This window comes from Grammomys surdaster, unplaced genomic scaffold, assembly GCF_004785775.1.
Source record: "Grammomys surdaster isolate TR1022 unplaced genomic scaffold, NIH_TR_1.0 189098, whole genome shotgun sequence".
Taxonomy (NCBI): Eukaryota; Metazoa; Chordata; class Mammalia; order Rodentia; family Muridae; genus Grammomys; species Grammomys surdaster.
This window is the reverse complement of record NW_021623753.1, coordinates 5,678-23,652: the sequence shown is the minus strand read 5'-3', so window position 1 is coordinate 23,652 and position 17,975 is coordinate 5,678. Positions and strand designations below refer to the sequence as shown.

The following is a 17,975-nucleotide window of genomic DNA, read 5'->3' as shown; positions in this document are numbered from 1 at the left end:
TCTCTCTCTCTCTCTCTCTCTCTCTCTCTCTCTCTCTCCACATAAATCACATAAGTGAATGTTCCTGCGGAGGTCAGAAGAGGCTGTTGGTCTGCTGGAGTTATAGGAGGCTATGAGCCCTCTGACTTGGGTGCTGGGATCCACATTTGAAGGAAGCATCCTGTGTTCCTACCTGCTGAGCCATCTCTCCATCCCCATCCCTGCCCCCAGCAATAGTTTTGTTTATTAAAAGCAGTTTCCATTGAAATAAGTAAATAAGTCAAAGGTATTCTTCTCCCATCATGGTCCCATTGTAAAGTTTGTGTAAAACATTCTATTAGTTTGACATTCAAAAAGTATACTAGTCTGCACAGCAATAGAACTCAGAAAAATAGCTATGTAAGTAAGTATGTGTGCCCAACTCAAGCTAACTATTTCAAAACAATGAACTTGGTTCATGGACACCTCCTCACTATTGGATACAGCAATGTCTACTGACACATTTTTTTTTTGCAGTAGTTGAATAATGGAATAATTGTCATCTTGAGGGGTGACAATTACTACTTGGTACCAGGTTCTTAGCAACATTTGCTATGAAGGATGCATCAAGAAGAATTATTTCAAGATGCTTCTTTTATCTAGCTTACAAGCACCCTCATTTGAACTGTGTTCCTCACTTCTTGAATTTTGGGACACTTTAGTTAAAAGGCATTGAGCTTGTCAAATTGACCTGAAAATTGTAAAGAGGTTTCGTGTGATGATTCATTTTGATTGTCAGTTTGATTGGAGTAAAGAACCCCCAAGGCAGGAAGAAGGTATAATTTTGAATATATATGTAAAGATTATTTTCAAAGAAGATGAATTGAAGGTAAAGATCCACTCCAAATGTGGGTGACATACAGAATACTGTCAGGGTCCAAAACTGAATAAAAAAGGAAGAAAAATGCTGGCTGGTATCCATGTCTCCCTCCATAGGCTTTCTAGTCTCCCTGGAGGTGAGGAATCAGCCCCACGATCCTGCCACTATACCATCTCCTCCAGGACAGCTGGTCCTCATCAAGTGACCCCAACAACCTTCCTTCTTCAGGTCACTGTTTGCCAGGTATTTATTCACATCAACCAGACAAGTTAATAAAATCTCCTCACCTAGCTTTTTGTGTGAATGAGAAAAATTGTACTAAGAGCTGGATAAAAAACAGTATTTCAAGCAATTTCTCAAAGTTAGTTGGCAGCTGCTTTGGAAGTAGAACAACTGAGAAGATAATAATGATCCCTTTATGAAGAAAACAGTAATGATGGTAGAATTGTACCACCACAGATGTGGAGACATAGGATGTGGTCAGCTCTACTCAGGTTCTATTGTCCCGTGCTGTCATGAATCAGGCTGAGTAGTGTGACCTGAGGCTAGGCCCTGCACAAGGAGCACATCATTGTCAGCTTCCCAACAGCTGGCGGTATTCTGAGTTTTATATTTGTTTTTGTTTCGTAGAGAGTTGGCTATTTTCACGGGGTTGAGTGCTTACAATCAAACCGATGTCAGTCTACAAACGGTGCTCGTATTTGTCCCATTTAACAGGAAGCATTCAAAACTACAGAGAATGTCCTCATTTAGTTGGCAAATATGTAAGAGGCAGCAGTCCCATTATCAAATGTGCTAAGTTTAATAGAATTCAACTCAGATGACTTCCAACAGTTTGGACAGACAATTCGTCATATAATCAGAGACCTAGAGACCCAAAGACCTGGTTTTTGACTAGAAGAAGGGCAATAGATAGATGGCTCTCAGGGGGAGAGAAGAGCAGCGGGTCTGCACAGCTTTATAAACATTCTCAAGCAGGAACCTGTCCAAATGTCTAGCTCCTTCCTTAAAAAAGTAGGGATGTGAGTGAAAGAACTTCCACCTATTGCATAGGGAGACTGCCTATAATGGATGACATATATCATGAATTCTGTCTAGAAGAAGATGCAGCCATGGCAAACTTCACTGGATTTGCCTGATGGATGCTGCTAAGTGATGCCCCTCCAAACAAAAACAAAAACAAAAACAAAAAACTTGTTCTTGTAGTAGAAATTCAACCTTTAATACTAATCACAGCGTAACAAAGAAGCTTAGGTCTGTTTGCTCACACTGATCACAGGGTAACACAGAAGCTTAGGTCTGGTGCTCACAATTCCAGGATTCCACTCTCAAGTATTGCTCTAACCCAGTGTCTTTAGGCAAATCATCTCTCAGCTCAGATTTTTTTTTTCTGCACAAAAGAGTATTGTCCATTTGTTAAGGATAAACTATCCTTAAAGTGACTCTAAATAGCAAGTTAGGTGTGCTTATGAATTTAAATGGAGTTCCAATGGAAACTAGTGTTTATGGGAAACTAGTGTTTGAGGCATGATAGGATGAAACCTTACCATTCATCAGTTCAGCTTTTCTGTCTTGTCTAGGAGATGTATTCGTTCTCACAGCAGGCTTCCTGGGCTTCTGGCTCTGCCCCTTCTTCTGTGCTATTTCCTGAGCATTAAGTATAAAAATTGTGTTGTAGATCTTCTCGTTGGGGCTGGGGAGCCTCCCACACAGTCAGTGTTTCTCTATAGTTTTACCAGCAGTAGTGTTCTGTAATGGTCTTCTGCTACAAAAAAAACCACTTCTTTGTTGAGTAGTAAGATCTATACTTCTCAAGCTTGGCCTGAACACAGTATATACAGGCTGGGCTGGCTCAGAGGTTTGATACACAGCATGTGTGTAAGGTCAGGGGACAAAGGAGGCTTGGCTACAGTGGGTGGTGAGCATCCAGCAATTGGCAACAGTGGAAATCTGTGGTGAAATCCAGGCCTAATGAAGTAAGGGGCAGCTATTTCTGGCACTCAGTACTTTTCTACCTCTGCCCTGTCTGGAGCCTTGCAGAGAGGAAGTTCTAAAACCATAGGCCACCAGGGAAGGAACCATGTAGAGCTAGGTATTTAAACCCTCTGTTCTACTGACTTCTACTCTTGTTCCTTGTTGGTAGTTCCTTTGGCCAATGTCAAGAAAAATGGGAGAGCATGCATGGTGCTGCCCAGAGAAATCAACCTCCTTACCCTGAGCCTAGGAGTGAATTGGGATGGGCAAGCAGAATTCAATGCACATAGTACTTAGAGTTCATTATAAATACTGTGCAGATATTCTCATCATAAGCTGTATATGCATAGTAATATACTAGCATAAATATATATGTATACACACACATATATAATGAAGTATAAAGAATAGAAGCTAGTGGACAGTTTTCTCCTGTTCTGTGAGTATGCCTGGCAGATGTGATCACACCATCATTGATTTTCAGCTCACATCATGTCTGGGGAAGAAATCATGGCAAGTCTATTATTGTAAGGTGCTATTTGCTTGGACTTGTGAAGTTGTTTTCATTTTCTCCATTGGAGTCCAGTCAGTTTAGAACAATATAATAAACGGGACCAGTTTACCTCTCTACAGCCATTTGCAAGTTGTGATTCTCTAGAAGAAACATGGGAGTGGCAGCTGTCTTTCAGGTTCTTTCCAGCATGAAATTAATTTCTTTCTCCTTGATGCCCTGGCTACCATTCGGGAACACGGGGCTTTAATTTAGCAAGGTAGCACAATCAATGTCTTTCATATTTGCAGATAAAATAAATGTTAAAAAAATCCTGTTTCATCTCACACATCAAATATCTATGCTGTGCACCCCCACTTCATGCCACAGGGAACATGAGCCTCCTACCTTTGAAACCACAATTGTGGGCCGCTGGAGTTGAGGAGTGAGGTGAGGTTAGTTATGAAATGGCTGTGATGGGTACAGAATGTTTGATGAATCTGAAAAGGGATGAAAATACCAAGAGAAGAGAAAATGAGAACTGGGGCCAGATAGTTTCTCATATATGAAAATGGAAAAGGGACTAAAAGACAGAGCCAGGGAACTCCAGGAGGAGGATGGTGAGTAGTGTTAATTGTAGGACTGGTGAATTAGGACAAAGAATTGGTCAGGGACCAACTGATGACATCCAGGGCCAATGTTTGAACATGACAATGAGTCCTGCACAGCATCAAAGCAATGACTGTGAGCTGGATTTGTTAGGAAGGGGAGGTAGGGACAGCTACTCAAATCCACTGTGAAATTTCATTGGTGGTTCTGTTAGCTCATTTTTAGTTAAGAGATGAGACTAGAGAGGGAGAAATTATAAATGAAAGATAAGAGGATCCTTAGAAATTGGTCTTCATGAGATATAGGGAAAAACAACCTTGCCAGTCTAGACAGAAGAATCAGTGACAGAGAGTATGCGTCCATCTCAGGTGGTCACAGCGGCGGTGGCATTATGGAGTTTTGCAGGGAAATTAAACACAGAGAAGATCTGCAATAAAATGTTGCAAACTGACAGAAAGAGGGCTTCTTACTAGAGAGTCATGTCATGTTTTCTTGTTTGAGTGTAAAACCAACAAATTGATCTCGGTGAAGATACTATCAAAGGGACTTATCAGTCACCTCTTAAAAAGATTGCCTTCCAAGTAACAGATTGGAATCTGGTTGTAATGGATAGTATGCACAGCCTTGTTTGTGCCTGTGGGCTGTAGCAGGTCTGCTCCTGTGTGTGAGCTCATGAATTCTCGAGTGGGCATGATAGGGGCAAATAAAAAAGATGACAGTCAAAAATGACAGCGGTTGTGTGCCAGGAATGGGGACTTTGTGCTTAGCTCCATTGTTAATTAATTCTGTTTCACTGGTCAGGAGTTTTGACCTCATAGTTTCTGTATCTACAAAAGAAAGGGGTTGATTATGATATCTAAGATCCCTTAAACCTTAAAGTCCATATTTTGAAAGCATGTGAATGTATTAGTTGTATTTCCATTACTATAACAAATACCTGAGATTTGTTTATAGAAAAAGATAGTCTGTTTGGACCCACAATCTTAGAGGTTCTAGTGCTTATGAGGCAGACACTTTGACTATTGGTCTCTGGTGGAATGCTGTGTGACAATAGTCAGGGCACTTGGCAGAGTCAACCATTTACCTCATGGCTGGAAGTGAAAGGGAAAAAGAGGGAGGGATTCCATCCACAGTCCCATTTAAGGTCATACTCTAGTGCCATGAAGACCTCCCAGGAGGCTTCCTTCCCCTGCTATGGGCACCTTCCTGGGGATCCAGCCATTAATACATGGGACTTGGGGGCATTTAAGTTCCAGACTGTAGCAGTAACATATGTTGGTTAGGTTAAACGTGGGGCTTGTCCAGCGTCAGAGAATGTTTGTCTTGCCTGAGTGTCAGGAAAACATTTTGCCTATGATTTGACTCATTGGAACATTTAGAATAAAAATTCAACTGAAAATGCATTTGTAAATGTTAAGAAAGACTAAATTAGGTTGGGTTCATATGGAATTTCCTTCTGAATTCTTTCACTTGATAGCTGTCCTCTCCCTGGCCATCACTGGCCATTTGATGAATTGTTTTAAGCCTACAAATCGTTCTCCTGTCTTTTGTTCCTCCCCCATTTCCTTCTTTTCTATCCCTTGCTCTTTTTTATCCTTTCTTGCTTTTTAGCCCTGGCTAGCCTAAACCTCACTATGTATTCCCGATTGACCTTTGTTAGCTAAACAGGCTGGCTTTGAACTTGTAGTCACTCTCTTGACCCTGCTTCCCACAAGCAGTGGTAACAGGCATGCTCCGTCCCCTCCTTGGAAATGGAAGGCGTTAGTGTAAATTGACAGTTTTATTCAGTCTAAACCTTCACAAGTTGTATAGTGTTGATGACTAATTTATAATCTGTATTTACTTATTCAATAATTATTATTTGGCACCCAGTGCATGTCTGGTATGTTACACAACGGGGACAATTGTAAGAAAGGTGACTTTTGTTTTGGTGTCTGGGTGAGGAGAGCTGGGTCAGAGATTTCCCCATTTCTCCCCATCTCTCATGATGCTCCCTCATTTTGGGTATATTTTAGAGCACCTCTATGCATTGGCTTCCCAGTGAGCCAGTTTAAGGATTCCTAACAACTACTCTTTGATGTTTTGTGGCAGATGATTCAAGAGAGCCGGGTCCTCATAGAAATGGCTGACACAGTCCAGGAAAAGATTGTACAGTGTCAGAAAGCAGGTAATATATTTTTTCTACTTGGTCAAGAAACCACCATGACAAGTCACAGCAGCTTCAAAACATTTCTGTTATTCCACATAAAACTAAGATATTTTAGGGCCATGTTTACAGTTTAAGTTACATTTGTCTTTGTCTGGTAAAGGAGACCTTTAGGTGGTGTCAGGTTATATTTGTGTATAGGAGGGTGATGTTTGAAGAGGTCTAGAGATGAGGGCTTATGAATGAACCCTTGTGGTTGGGGGGCCTCTTACAGTCTCTCACTGCTAGTGGGGAAGCTGTGGTTATATGTGGCCATTTAAAACCCACTTCACAGTTAGGATTTGAACCATAGTTCTATTTACTTCTGTTTTGGTTCTTTTTGATTCTCATTTTAGATTTGTTCTTTCTTTACGGATGGGAGGGGGTCACATATCTGTGCATATCCACTGATGCCTGTTTATGCTCACTCTCATCCGTATCAGCGAAGTCTTGGATCCATGTGCTCCTCCCTCCACACATGGAGTGATGATGATGAGGAAAGACAGAGGACAGTGCTGACAGCTGCTTTATCAGTGTGCTCATAACAACTGTCCATTAGATCCCTCTTATGGATGGGACATGTCAGAGGCTAGTAAATGATCCAGTCTCCATATCAACACAGCATAGAGCTGACTAGCTTGAAAGAAGGTGGTTCTTATTAGACTTACCAGAGAGCAACTTTGGATGTTTTAATTGACAGAGAAACACAACAATCAAAATACCCAATGCACACAGGAGCCCAGGCAGTGCTTTGAAGCTTTATATGTGTTGACCCATTTGATCTTCACCACAGTCCCATCCGGTGACACTCTCACTGTTTCCCCATTGAGGATAGCGAAGCCCAGCAATTTCAAGGGTAGTTCAGATTCCTACATCTAGTGAGTGGGTGGCCTAGCATGGAAGCCTGGGCTCTAAGCTCCTGCAAAGTCAATATGATTTTAGGCTACAGTGCTAAAAGTAAGGTGACTGGAACAAGGTGTGAAATCCCTACCCAATGGTGGGATGCTTCAAGCCCAGATAGGACACTGTCCATTCCCAGATGGAGCTGTCTACATTATTCAAATACAGAAAGCCAACTGGTTCAGTGGCCCTGCCTGGATGTCACCTCAAAGATGGGTCACCAGTAAGCAGAAGCAAGTTAGAATGCTCACTGCAGAGCCGAGAGAGTCCAGGAGCATTCCATCCAATATCTTTCTTTATACATAGAAAGGGCTGGTCTGTGGATGAGAGACCAGAGCTCATTAGAGCTGGTTAGTCTGAGAACAGCTATCACTGAGGAGTATAAGCTCTGGGAAAGGAGATCTAGGCTCAAAGTCATCCAAAGATGGAACAAATTGTCCAGAAGAAACTGTGATTCCTATCTTGAGGTTCCTAGGGAAAAGCTTCAGAAGATGATAGTGATGTAGTTTATGACATTCAAGCCTCAGAGAATGGTAGAGCAAAAAGTATATGAAAGGCCACTCTGAGATACAAAATATGTGGGTGTTCCTAAGATTGCTTTTTTTTAAAAGTCTTTTAATTTGGGACCAAATCTGCTAATTACTGTTTTACCTGCATGGGCTCAATGGTCTGCTTTTAGGCCACAGAGCTGTTTCATTTACCAAAGCAAATGATGTGCACAGTCACCTGAGCTTACCTCTGCCTCCCATGGCCTTCTACATAAAAACCAGACAAAGGACAAGTAAGGTCGGTGGCAACTATTGGAGACTTTGCTCCTTGTTTTCTCTTGTGTTTCTCTATGCATGTAGGCTGCTCAGAATGAAACTTAGCCTGCATCAGTCATTCTTAGATGCCCTCTAAGTGAATGAAAACAGAGACAATTCAATTCGTTTAGAAATTATAAGAGTGGACAGGAATATAAATATACTCTCCTGAGAACATTTTCCTGTGTTTTCCTGGAATATGCTCTAACTTTTCTTACATGTGTTTTGCTTCAAAGGGATGGAGTTCCATGAGGAACTTCATAATCTGGGGACAAAGGAAGGCTTGAAGGGAAGAAAACTCAACAAGGCCATCGAGAGCTTCGCTTGGAATATTACTGTATTGAAGGTACACGAGTCCCTCACTGTTCCTTCGGTTGTTTCTCTGCTCTTCTCTCTACAGTAGAGAGAAGCATCATCCACTAAGTACAGTAATTTGAATTTTAAGGTTTGAGGGGCCTGCCACTGGGGTTAACTCTTAAGTGATGAGGAGACAAAGCCTGGACAGAATTAGTTTTTATTTTTCTTAATAGGCAACAAGGTCCATGATGAAGGCTTAGGTTAGCACATGAGTGAGACCTAATTTATTGCTGTGTGCTTGTGTGTGTATGTGTGTGTGCATATGTACATGAATGCTTGTGTGTGTACATGCTTGTATGTGTGTGTGTGTGTGCGCATGTATTTATAAGATCACTTCTGCAAGTCAATATGGCATTTTCATTTGTGTAAAGTCGTACCAAATGCTGGTGGGCAGGTTCCAATATAAGAGATCTGGAGCAGTCGAATACTACAGAATATCTGGGGCCACTTAGGACTTTTATTTTAAGAATATTTGCTATAAATACATTTCTTCCTAAAATTTTTAGAAGTAAGTTTCTTGAGATTGTAATTTTCTCTCTGCTACAAATCAATTTGATATTTGAAGTAAGTATGCTATATTTTATGTTTTCTGATAAAAAGAGAAATGACTTAGGCAGTTAGAAGCACTTAGTCTAGACATTGTGTTGGGAAAAACAAACCATAAACAAAATTAATAATTGCTAATTCTTAGAGAATACCTAATTACATCCAGTGCCATTTATTGACAGCTATATGGAACAATCACTCAGCACACCCCGTTACTATCATTTTTCAGGTGAGATGAGATCATTTGGATGTTATGTATTACCGATGGTCCCTTAGCTCGTTAATGGTACAGCTGAGATTTGAACCCATGGCCCTGTCTTTAACCTGCTTGACAGAGCTTCTGTATATCTCATAAAGTGTGAAGTGAGCTGTAAGACATATTCCATGTATCTCTTAAAAATTCAGTGCATATGTATTTGTTAGTCCCCACAATGTGAGATTTGTGGTAGCATTGATAGAAGGCAGATAGTACTAGAGTTATAGACTTTGGCCTCGTTAGCAGCCTGAGGCTGGGGTGGAAAGGGCATCACTTGTCTAAGGAGTGGGCTTGGGCTGTAGCATTAGAAGAAGACCACATTAGAACTTTAGTGTAAGACTCTTAAGCCTTTTCCACTTGGGAAAATTTTCCCTGAGAAATTTTTATGCAATGCCAGGTATACAGATATATAAAATAGTCATACAAATTATTTGGTGATGATAAATATGAAGACATATAATTGTACCATTTATTAAAGAGAAAATGAAATTTTCACACTAATGAGATGGATGTGGTTATTTGTCTCTACATAAAAAAATTAAGTCTTGGCTAAATTTGGTGCTGCAGGGAGTAGAGCATCTCAGTGGTTCTGATCTTCTGACTTTATCATCACCATGCTAAGACTGACACTTTGTATTGTACAAAAAGGTAGAAGCATGTTTAAGGCCATTTCAGAAACTGTAGGAAACTCTGCTCTAATCCCAACCTATAGTTCATGTAATGATTGTTTTATGAACCCAAGTTACCAATCCAAACAGAAATCTTAAAAGTCAAAAATTCTGAAGCAAAACAATCCACAATTGTATTGATTTGCTATTTACAGGCTGAAGAAAGACAGTGAAAACACCCAGCTTTTGTTGGTGATACTTACCCATCGCCTTGCCGTAAGGACAGAACATTTTGTACATACAGGGGGAACAATACACAATGCTGAATAGTTTCAAGTAGAGACGATGTCTGCTAAGATGGCAGCATGCATGGTGTGTGTTCAGAACCGAGGCTGCCATGAAGTCACTTGGTACAGCCAGGTGCTGCGAGTAACCCCAGTTAGTTATCTGTTTGAGTTTTTGATTTATTTTTGGTTGCTGTGTATTCAGATTGCAATACCTACATACCACTATGTAGCCTTACATAGTGTTATGATCCAAAGTTGAACAAATTGAACCCTAGGGCATAACACAGCACCCTGAATGTAATATAAACACTTTCCGAACAGCAGATATTTCTCTGGGCTTGTTAAAGGGACAGTCATCAAGAAAGCTGCTCAGGGATTTGAGAATCAAGAATATATCTCCTGGGCTTCCTGGACTAGGCTGGAAAGGGGAGATGGGCATATAATTAGTTATGATTATAATTCACAGTTAATGATTCAATGTTTAATATGAGACCAACACTCACATCTAGGTAACACACACACACACACACACACACACACACACACTTACATATTTCCTTCCATTGTCCTCACCAGCTGGTCAACATCACATGCTACATTGATAGATTTCTACATCTTACAGTTGAAGAAACTGAGGCTGAGGCTGGTATACTTTTATTGTTGAGCCACATATTTAGTAAACACAAAGTTGAGATTTTTAACTGATTACCCATAGTCCGACTGTTCCCCGAACTACCTTCTATAAAGCTCCATCTGTGTTTCCAGGTAGCCTCATACAGGGATGAGCATACATGTGTGTGGGCTGCTGGACAGTGCTGAGATTCAGTGTCTCTGAACATGGTAGTGATTTCATGAAGAGATAAGTGAGATAATAATAAAAAAAAAGCCATTTTTTAACGCAGAAGACCAGATGGGACTACATTGTTTGCTATTCTCATTAGTTTCCAGGTGAGACTTCTCACAGAGCAAGGGTTTCTGCTGTTATTTTTGTTTTGTTATTAACTTCTGACATCAACTCACTTAGTTTTCTAATGTTTGCGGGTATGTTTGTTTGGTTTCACGACAGGAGCTGATGTTTAGATGTGACTGAGCAAATGTTGTGTAAATCGTTCCAAGACAGATCTTTAAAGCGGAATCGATCTTCTGTGGTTTTGGCCTGTGCGTGGGCTGCTAGTACTGCATCCCGAGCACAGAACCCTACGGCAACAGTTAGTGGATTCTTCCGAACAGCATTTATTTCATTGGAAATATTTCGGTATTCCTCTCAGTGGGTTTACTGGGTTTATTAATTACATATCCATTAGTGCTGGAAAAGTTGAATCTTTGAAATTTGAATTTTTGGGCAAGAGAAAGAAACTTGAGTCCTGGCCCTGTTCATGTTTTCCCATTGGCTCTAAGAAGACATTTTCCTTATATGCCTTCTGACACTCAGAGAACTTAGCTGCTGAAGGGTCTCCAGTCTTGGTATTAATTCTCTAAGTTTTAATAAATTATTGTTTTATATTTGACTTCATTTCAGTCAATTTACTTGGATAAATAAGTAATAATCACCTTGGCAAGACACAATCATAGCATTTATCAGTGGTGTGTGGGGTTCACCTATAAAATTCCTCAACGTTTACTGCAGAACTTCCCCTATACTTCTGTAAGTCAGATATTTTCCAGTATCTAGGGGAATGGAGTGAGGATTTATCAATGCCAATTAATATATGTGGGTTCGTGTTTCTAAGGGCGTTTAATTCCAGTGTAATTGCCACGTCAGAGTCAGACAGGAGCAGATGAGAATGTGCCCAGTTATCGATGGTGGGTGTCAACACGCAGTGATGGATCGGGACTCGCCAGTCTGAAGAGAAAGTTGATCTCAGACTGAAAAATAAATGCTCTATGTTTTCTGTACTTCAGCATATGATAACTTAATAATAAATAATAAGGAAATTAAATAAAAATCATACAGAGAAAGAGAGAGGAGACAGGAGCTCTAGAATATAATAAATGGATTACACTTACAATGGCCAAATTTGCCCAGAGGTCATACCTTAGGATCTGTCATGAAACTGATATCAAGATGTCCATGTAGTTTCCCTTATGAGGACACGAAATCTTGGGACTACGTAAGGGAATCTGCCTGAGTTAGAAACCGAGTACCCAAAAGAGAAGACGAGAAACATCAGCTCCTACCTTTCCCAAGGAAAATGAAAATCCTGTTAAGACAGATTAACCTCACAGTGACAAAGCCACAAAGTTAGGCAGAAAGATGAGTTCACAGCTAAAGTGAAACCTATAAAAATAGGCCCATTCTACAGTGCACACTGGCATGCATTAAACTTGGGAAAAAATAAATATGCAATAGGAGACTCCAGTGACAAAGTTATCATTTGGTTCGATTTTTATTTCCTCTCTATCATTCAGCTAGAAGTCAGTGGGGGTTACAGTGAGGAAGGTGGCTGCTTTACTGTCCTTTCTCCATTAATCTTGAGTCATCATCTACGTCACTGATTTTCTTCTATGATAAAATATTTGTCTTAACTTTAGACAAGCCTTACTTTTAGCCTTCCAAGCCTGCCAGTATTTCACAAATGTTTTAAAATGAAGAGACAATCAAATTTAGTTCCTTTAATTACATAGTAGTCCAACAACAACAAAAGTTTAGATACAGGGAAAGCTCACCCTGGTTTGAGTCTAAGTCTCTGATTTTAGTGTTAAAGATTTGACAAGAGTTTGAAGAAGTCATTTTCATGTTTTAAGAGTCAAATCACCCTGGATAGAGTCTAAGACTTTTAGTTCGAGTCTACCTCATAGCAAACTGTTCTTATTAGTGATACAAACTTTCACAACTGACATTGTTTCCAAACCAGTATGTTGGCTCTGTAGTAAAATTGTATTTTATGTTGGGAAATCTTAAGAACTGACAAAGTTCCTATTGCGATAGTTTAATATTCCATCAGTAACAAAGTGCTGTGTTTATAACCCTTGTCTTGCCTCTGAGACTGATGCTGACAACTTGATTCCTGGCAACAGTATGAAGACAGGGGGCTTTAGACACTGGCTAGGTCAGAAGATTTCACTCTCATGACTGATTAGTGCCCTGTAAAAGGGTTTGAGGGGACTAGCTATAATTTTTTGTTCTTCCTTCCCGCCTACCATTTGACACAGCGTTCACCAGCACTCTGCCAGAGGACACAATAGCCATTTACCATTTTGGAGTTAGATATGGGCCTATCACCAGATACCAAACCTGAGACTGCCTTAATCTTAGACTACCTGGCCTCCAGATGTATATAAAAAAATTAACATTTATAAATAACCCAGTCTTAGGTATTTTATTTCAACATTACAGACTAAGACATGAAACTTGTTTCTGAAGTACCGTGTAGCAAAGTCAGAAAGCACACTGGGAGGTTTTGATCATTGTTGAGAAGTAAGAGAAGAGGAACAAGATGACAGGTTAATAGAGGAAGAAATCAGAGGAAGGGCATCAATGTATCTCTGAAAGATTGAGACTAAGAAGAGGGTGTACTTTAAATCATTCTATAAATCATTCTATACTGTGTGTGTGTGTGTGTGTGTGTGTGTGTGTGTGTGTGTGTGTGTACAGGAGGTTCATCAGGAGAGTGTTCTGGGCTGTTATAGCAATCATTTATAAATATGGGTGATTTGTTAATTGCTTATTGTTCAGTGCATGAGGCTGGATGTCCCAGCTGGTCTTCAGTATACATCAAAATGGGCTCCAATACCAGTGATGGAATGCCTTGGCAGCAGGGCAGATGAATGTGCCCATGAGAATGAGGGCAGGCAGGCAAAATGCAAAAACTTCTTCCACCTCCTTTGTATAGGCTATATGCCACCAGAAGGTGGAACCAGATTTAGGACATGTCTTCTGGCCAAAAATGATCCAGACTTAAGGTAGATCTCCCAGTGATAACTAAAATTCCTCTTCGGAGGTGTGCCCAGCTGTTTGGGATTGTAATCAAGTTGACACCAAGACGAGCCATCACACACCTGTAGACTAAGGATTAAATGAGCTAGTATACACAAAGTGATGTTTTCTATGTATAAAGTGGAGGACACATGTTTCTCTTGTGGTTGGTTGTGGGCATCAAGTGCTTACAGCGAAGAGAGGTGTGGTTTTCACACAGCATCCTGACTGATTTTAAGAATAGTCCCATCAAGTTCCTGTTCTTGCTGTCATTTTACAGATAGGGGACTGAGGACCACGCTCGAGTAGCTTTCCATGTAGTTGATGAAATAAGGACTTCACTCAAAGCACATGGTAACCGTGGTGCGCCATCGAATCGGCACTCTAGTAACAGAGCTTGTGTTAATGCATTTCTTTCTGTGTCAAGGGGGCATCCCCTTCATCCTGACAGCATATTCCTCCAGTGCACAAAGGTAAATCAAGGCCTACACCACCATTTTCTCTCATCTAACACTGTGTTTACCGAGGAGCTCGCTCCCCCTGCTTCCCAAGTATACTTTTCTAGGGAAAATAGAACGCATAGGCCACGTGACTTGAAGAGTCCCATTGGCCCAGGAGTCTCATTTCTCTTACAAATGGAGTTGTTTTTATTTTAGAGATTTACCTCTGTAGCCTTCCTTGGCGAGGGTGCATCAATCACCTCCCTGAGTTCACCTGTGAAAGCAGGAATGCAACTGAGCTTTTAGAAAGATGGCCCCAAAGTGAGGAATGTCAAGAAACCAACAACAATGGTAGAAAGCAGGACCAGACCCCAGGCCCTTGAGCACACACCAAGTTCCTGTCTCTTGGCCAGTGTTGTTTACTGGTTTTTAGTTTGTGTTCCTGGTTTTGCATTTTGCAAGTTTTTTGTTTTTTGTTTTATTAATAAAAACGTCTTTCCTGTGGCATTGGGAATTGAAACAGAACCGTATCCATGTTAGGCAAGCATCAGCTCTTTTTATATGACACAAAATTTCAACCCTGATGTTCAGGCTGACCTCAAATTTGATATCTTTCTACCTCAGTCTCACTGGTAGCTAGGTATGAACAATAAACTATACAGGGCCAGCTACAATTGGGCAATCATGAGTATGTTTGAGTGTGAGGGTGTGTGTGTGTATGAGTATGTGTGTTACTTGTCTGGAATGTGAGTGTGTTGCATTTGTGTATGGTTTGGGTCTGGTGTATGTTCATGGACTTGTGTGAGAACAGACCTACACAGGCACCATGGTGCATACGTGGAAGTCAGTGAACAGCCTTGAATGGTGCCTTTCATTGAGACAGGGTTTCATTTTGTTGTTTGATGTTGTGTATACCAGGCTAGCTTGCTAGCAAAGGCTGAAGACATTTGCATATCAGCCTCTCACTTGGCTATAAAACCTGGAATCACAAATGTTCACTGCTGCAGAGACAGCTTTCATGGGTTCCAAAGATTCAAATTCAAGTCTTCCTGTTTGAGAGCAAGTGTGTTACACACTGAGATATCTCTCTATCCTTGACAGCCCACCACTTCTTGAGAAAACATAGGGAGAATCAGACTTATGTCTTACACACAAGCTTGCAAAACTCTTAGTTGCTTCAGCACCCCTTCCTCAGGCCCACTCCTGCATTGTCAAGGTTCTGCAGCTCAGAATCCTCTATTACTCGAGCTCTCAGAGCAGAATCTTGAGAATAGCAAACCTGAGCTGACTGTTAAATTAGAGGTGGGTAAGTTTCCCAAGCGTCCGTCAGCAGGTTCATGAGAAGAAAGAAGATTCCTTAGGATTAAGGTTGAGGAGCCTTTAAGTCACTGGCCTTGACAGGTGAACATTAAGAGAGTTTAAATAAAGCTTTGAATCCCACTATGTCTGAAGAAAACAATTTCCAATGAGAGGTGCAGAATGAAGCCTTAGACCCAAAGTTCCCTTCTGCCTTATCTGAGGATTATCTTAGAGTTTAGACAGATGGGAGGCCAGATTGTATATTCCACAGAGCCGTGAGTCTGCACACCTGCAACTTCACATGTGCAACAGGAGCTCTTAACCTCTATTGCCTCTTTTGGGGCTAGGATTTCCAAACTGAAAACAAGATCATTCTTTATGATCGCCAGCATCCTTACAACTTTCTATATTCCATGATAACATCAAATGCTTTGTTTTCAATCCATCTCTATATTTGAACTGCATTTCCTTTCTTAAATACATTGGATTTCTTATCACTAAATTCTCCAGTTGTGTAAATCTCTCTACTTTTGAATTCTTTCTTTTGCATCTGGCATCCACCATTATACTCTCTTCCCCATAGCATGGCATAAGTCTACTGCATAAGCACCTAAGCATGAGTCTACTGCTGACAGTCTTCCATTGTGCCCCATGCCCAGTACTGTCTTTCCCACATTGTAGTTTTAAAGGGAAGCATGGTCCACACTAGCAAACAAAATTATGTCCTTGTGTTCATTCTGCAAGGCCAATCTGCACTGAGGATTCTTGAACAACGTTGTAGAGGGTCTGAGAGTTGAAGTCAGCTAACATCTCACAGCCTTTCACCCTGGAAATACACTTCAAGTGTGCCAAACTCAATAGGCCGGTTACTATACAGTGAAAATAAATTGTTCAGAACAGAACACAGGAATAGCAGCTACTGTGTGGTATTTCTGCTTGTCTACTTGCCTATACTAGCCACCTAGCTGCTGAAAAGTTTGTTAGCCAACCTAAATAGCTTCAGATGTTATGGGTCAAATGTGATTCAGAGCTAGTGGGAGAGATGTTTGTATTGCTCTGTATCTACATCTCTAGGCTACATCTACTTCAATTCTTTCCAATTCAAATAAAATGATGTTTCGTATATTCACAAGTTTGAAAGTAATGTTTGAGTTTTGGTAGTTTTGGTATCTGTGTTTGAAATTTTCGTGACTACAGCTAGGCAGTTATAAAGCTCCAGGTGAAGGTCTGTAGTGACAGCTGGCTCAGTCTTGCACAACCCAGCAAGTCCTAACTCACGTGATCTCAGTCAGATGCCTCTTAAGGCATGCTACTGCTCACTAGGAAGTGGATGGGTAGTAAAAGAGAGAATGCAATGATACTTCTAGGAACACGCATGGACACACACACACACTTTCACTGACACACTCACATTCACATGCACACACATGGCCCCCATACACACGCATACACAGTATATACATACTAATATTTCACATATACGTACAGACATGGACAAACACAGCAACAACAACAGTAACTTGAATTTCATGTACCAGTATGATTTTCTTTATATACACTAAAGAATCCATTTTTACACTTCAGAAAGTGAAGTGTGTACATCTAAAAGGCACACCTAAGTTTGATGTCTTTTTCCTGGGACTAGGTATTTAAAAGGCCATTCCTTCACAGATGTTTAAACTCCTGTTACTATTTCATATAAAAATAATTCGGTCTCGCACATCAAGCAATTGATGTATTTCTACTTCAACATTTACGGATAAGGTAGTGCTAGGTATAAAAGTGGCCTCTGATGTATACATTCGCCATTTTTTGAGATGATCTTGTTGTGTATGGACTGGTTATGTCTTGAGGCTGCAAACTTCTCACCTCTGTTTCCCACGTCTTGTTACTGTCACTGTGCACCGGTGATGCCCAGAGAGCAGTGACTCTAAACTATGTTTGGTTGTTTTTTGTTTTGTTGCAACCAAATCCATGCATTCGGTGAATGTATTTGTAAGTTTGTAGTGGGAGCTGTGCTGTGGCTGGGGCCTTTAGTCTCACGGAGCTGATGGTGTTAGAACAGTTACTAGGCAATGAGCGCTGGACTTGTCACTGTTAGGAGTGCCCTGCACGAGGACTGCAGGACACTCTCGGTGTGTGAATAGAGGAGGGCATGGCTGTGCACAGCTGTAATCCCAGCACTTGAGAGGCTGAGGCAGAAGGATGGTCCCCATCTTGAGGCTAGTCTGAGTTGCATGGGGAATTCCAGGCCCATTTGGAATTCAAGAATGAAACCATGTCTCAAAAACCCAAAACCAAATTGAAACAAAAACTAAAAAGAAGAGAGACTATACTGTGAGATTTGACCTTATTGGAGAGGTCGGGGAAGTCTGCCATGAGGAAACTCAGAGCGAAAATCTTAAGCCTTTCAAGAGGTCCATAGCCTGCCCACGTCTCCATACTGGACAATGGGTGCCAAGACAAT

The 17,975-nt window shown here is 40.9% G+C and overlaps 1 protein-coding gene across 1 annotated transcript in view; it reads left to right on the top strand.

Moving 5' to 3' along the window:
- LOC114615899 (inactive phospholipase C-like protein 1) overlaps nt 1–8,202 on the top strand; it is a 19,963-nt gene extending 11,761 nt beyond the window's left edge. The window contains exons 3-4 of the mRNA XM_028761495.1: nt 6,003–6,078; nt 8,036–8,202. Of these exons, the coding sequence (XP_028617328.1) occupies nt 6,003–6,078; nt 8,036–8,202 (243 nt within the window). The remainder of the gene's footprint in view (nt 1–6,002; nt 6,079–8,035) is intronic.
- Nucleotides 8,203–17,975: the final 9,773 nt, after the last annotated feature.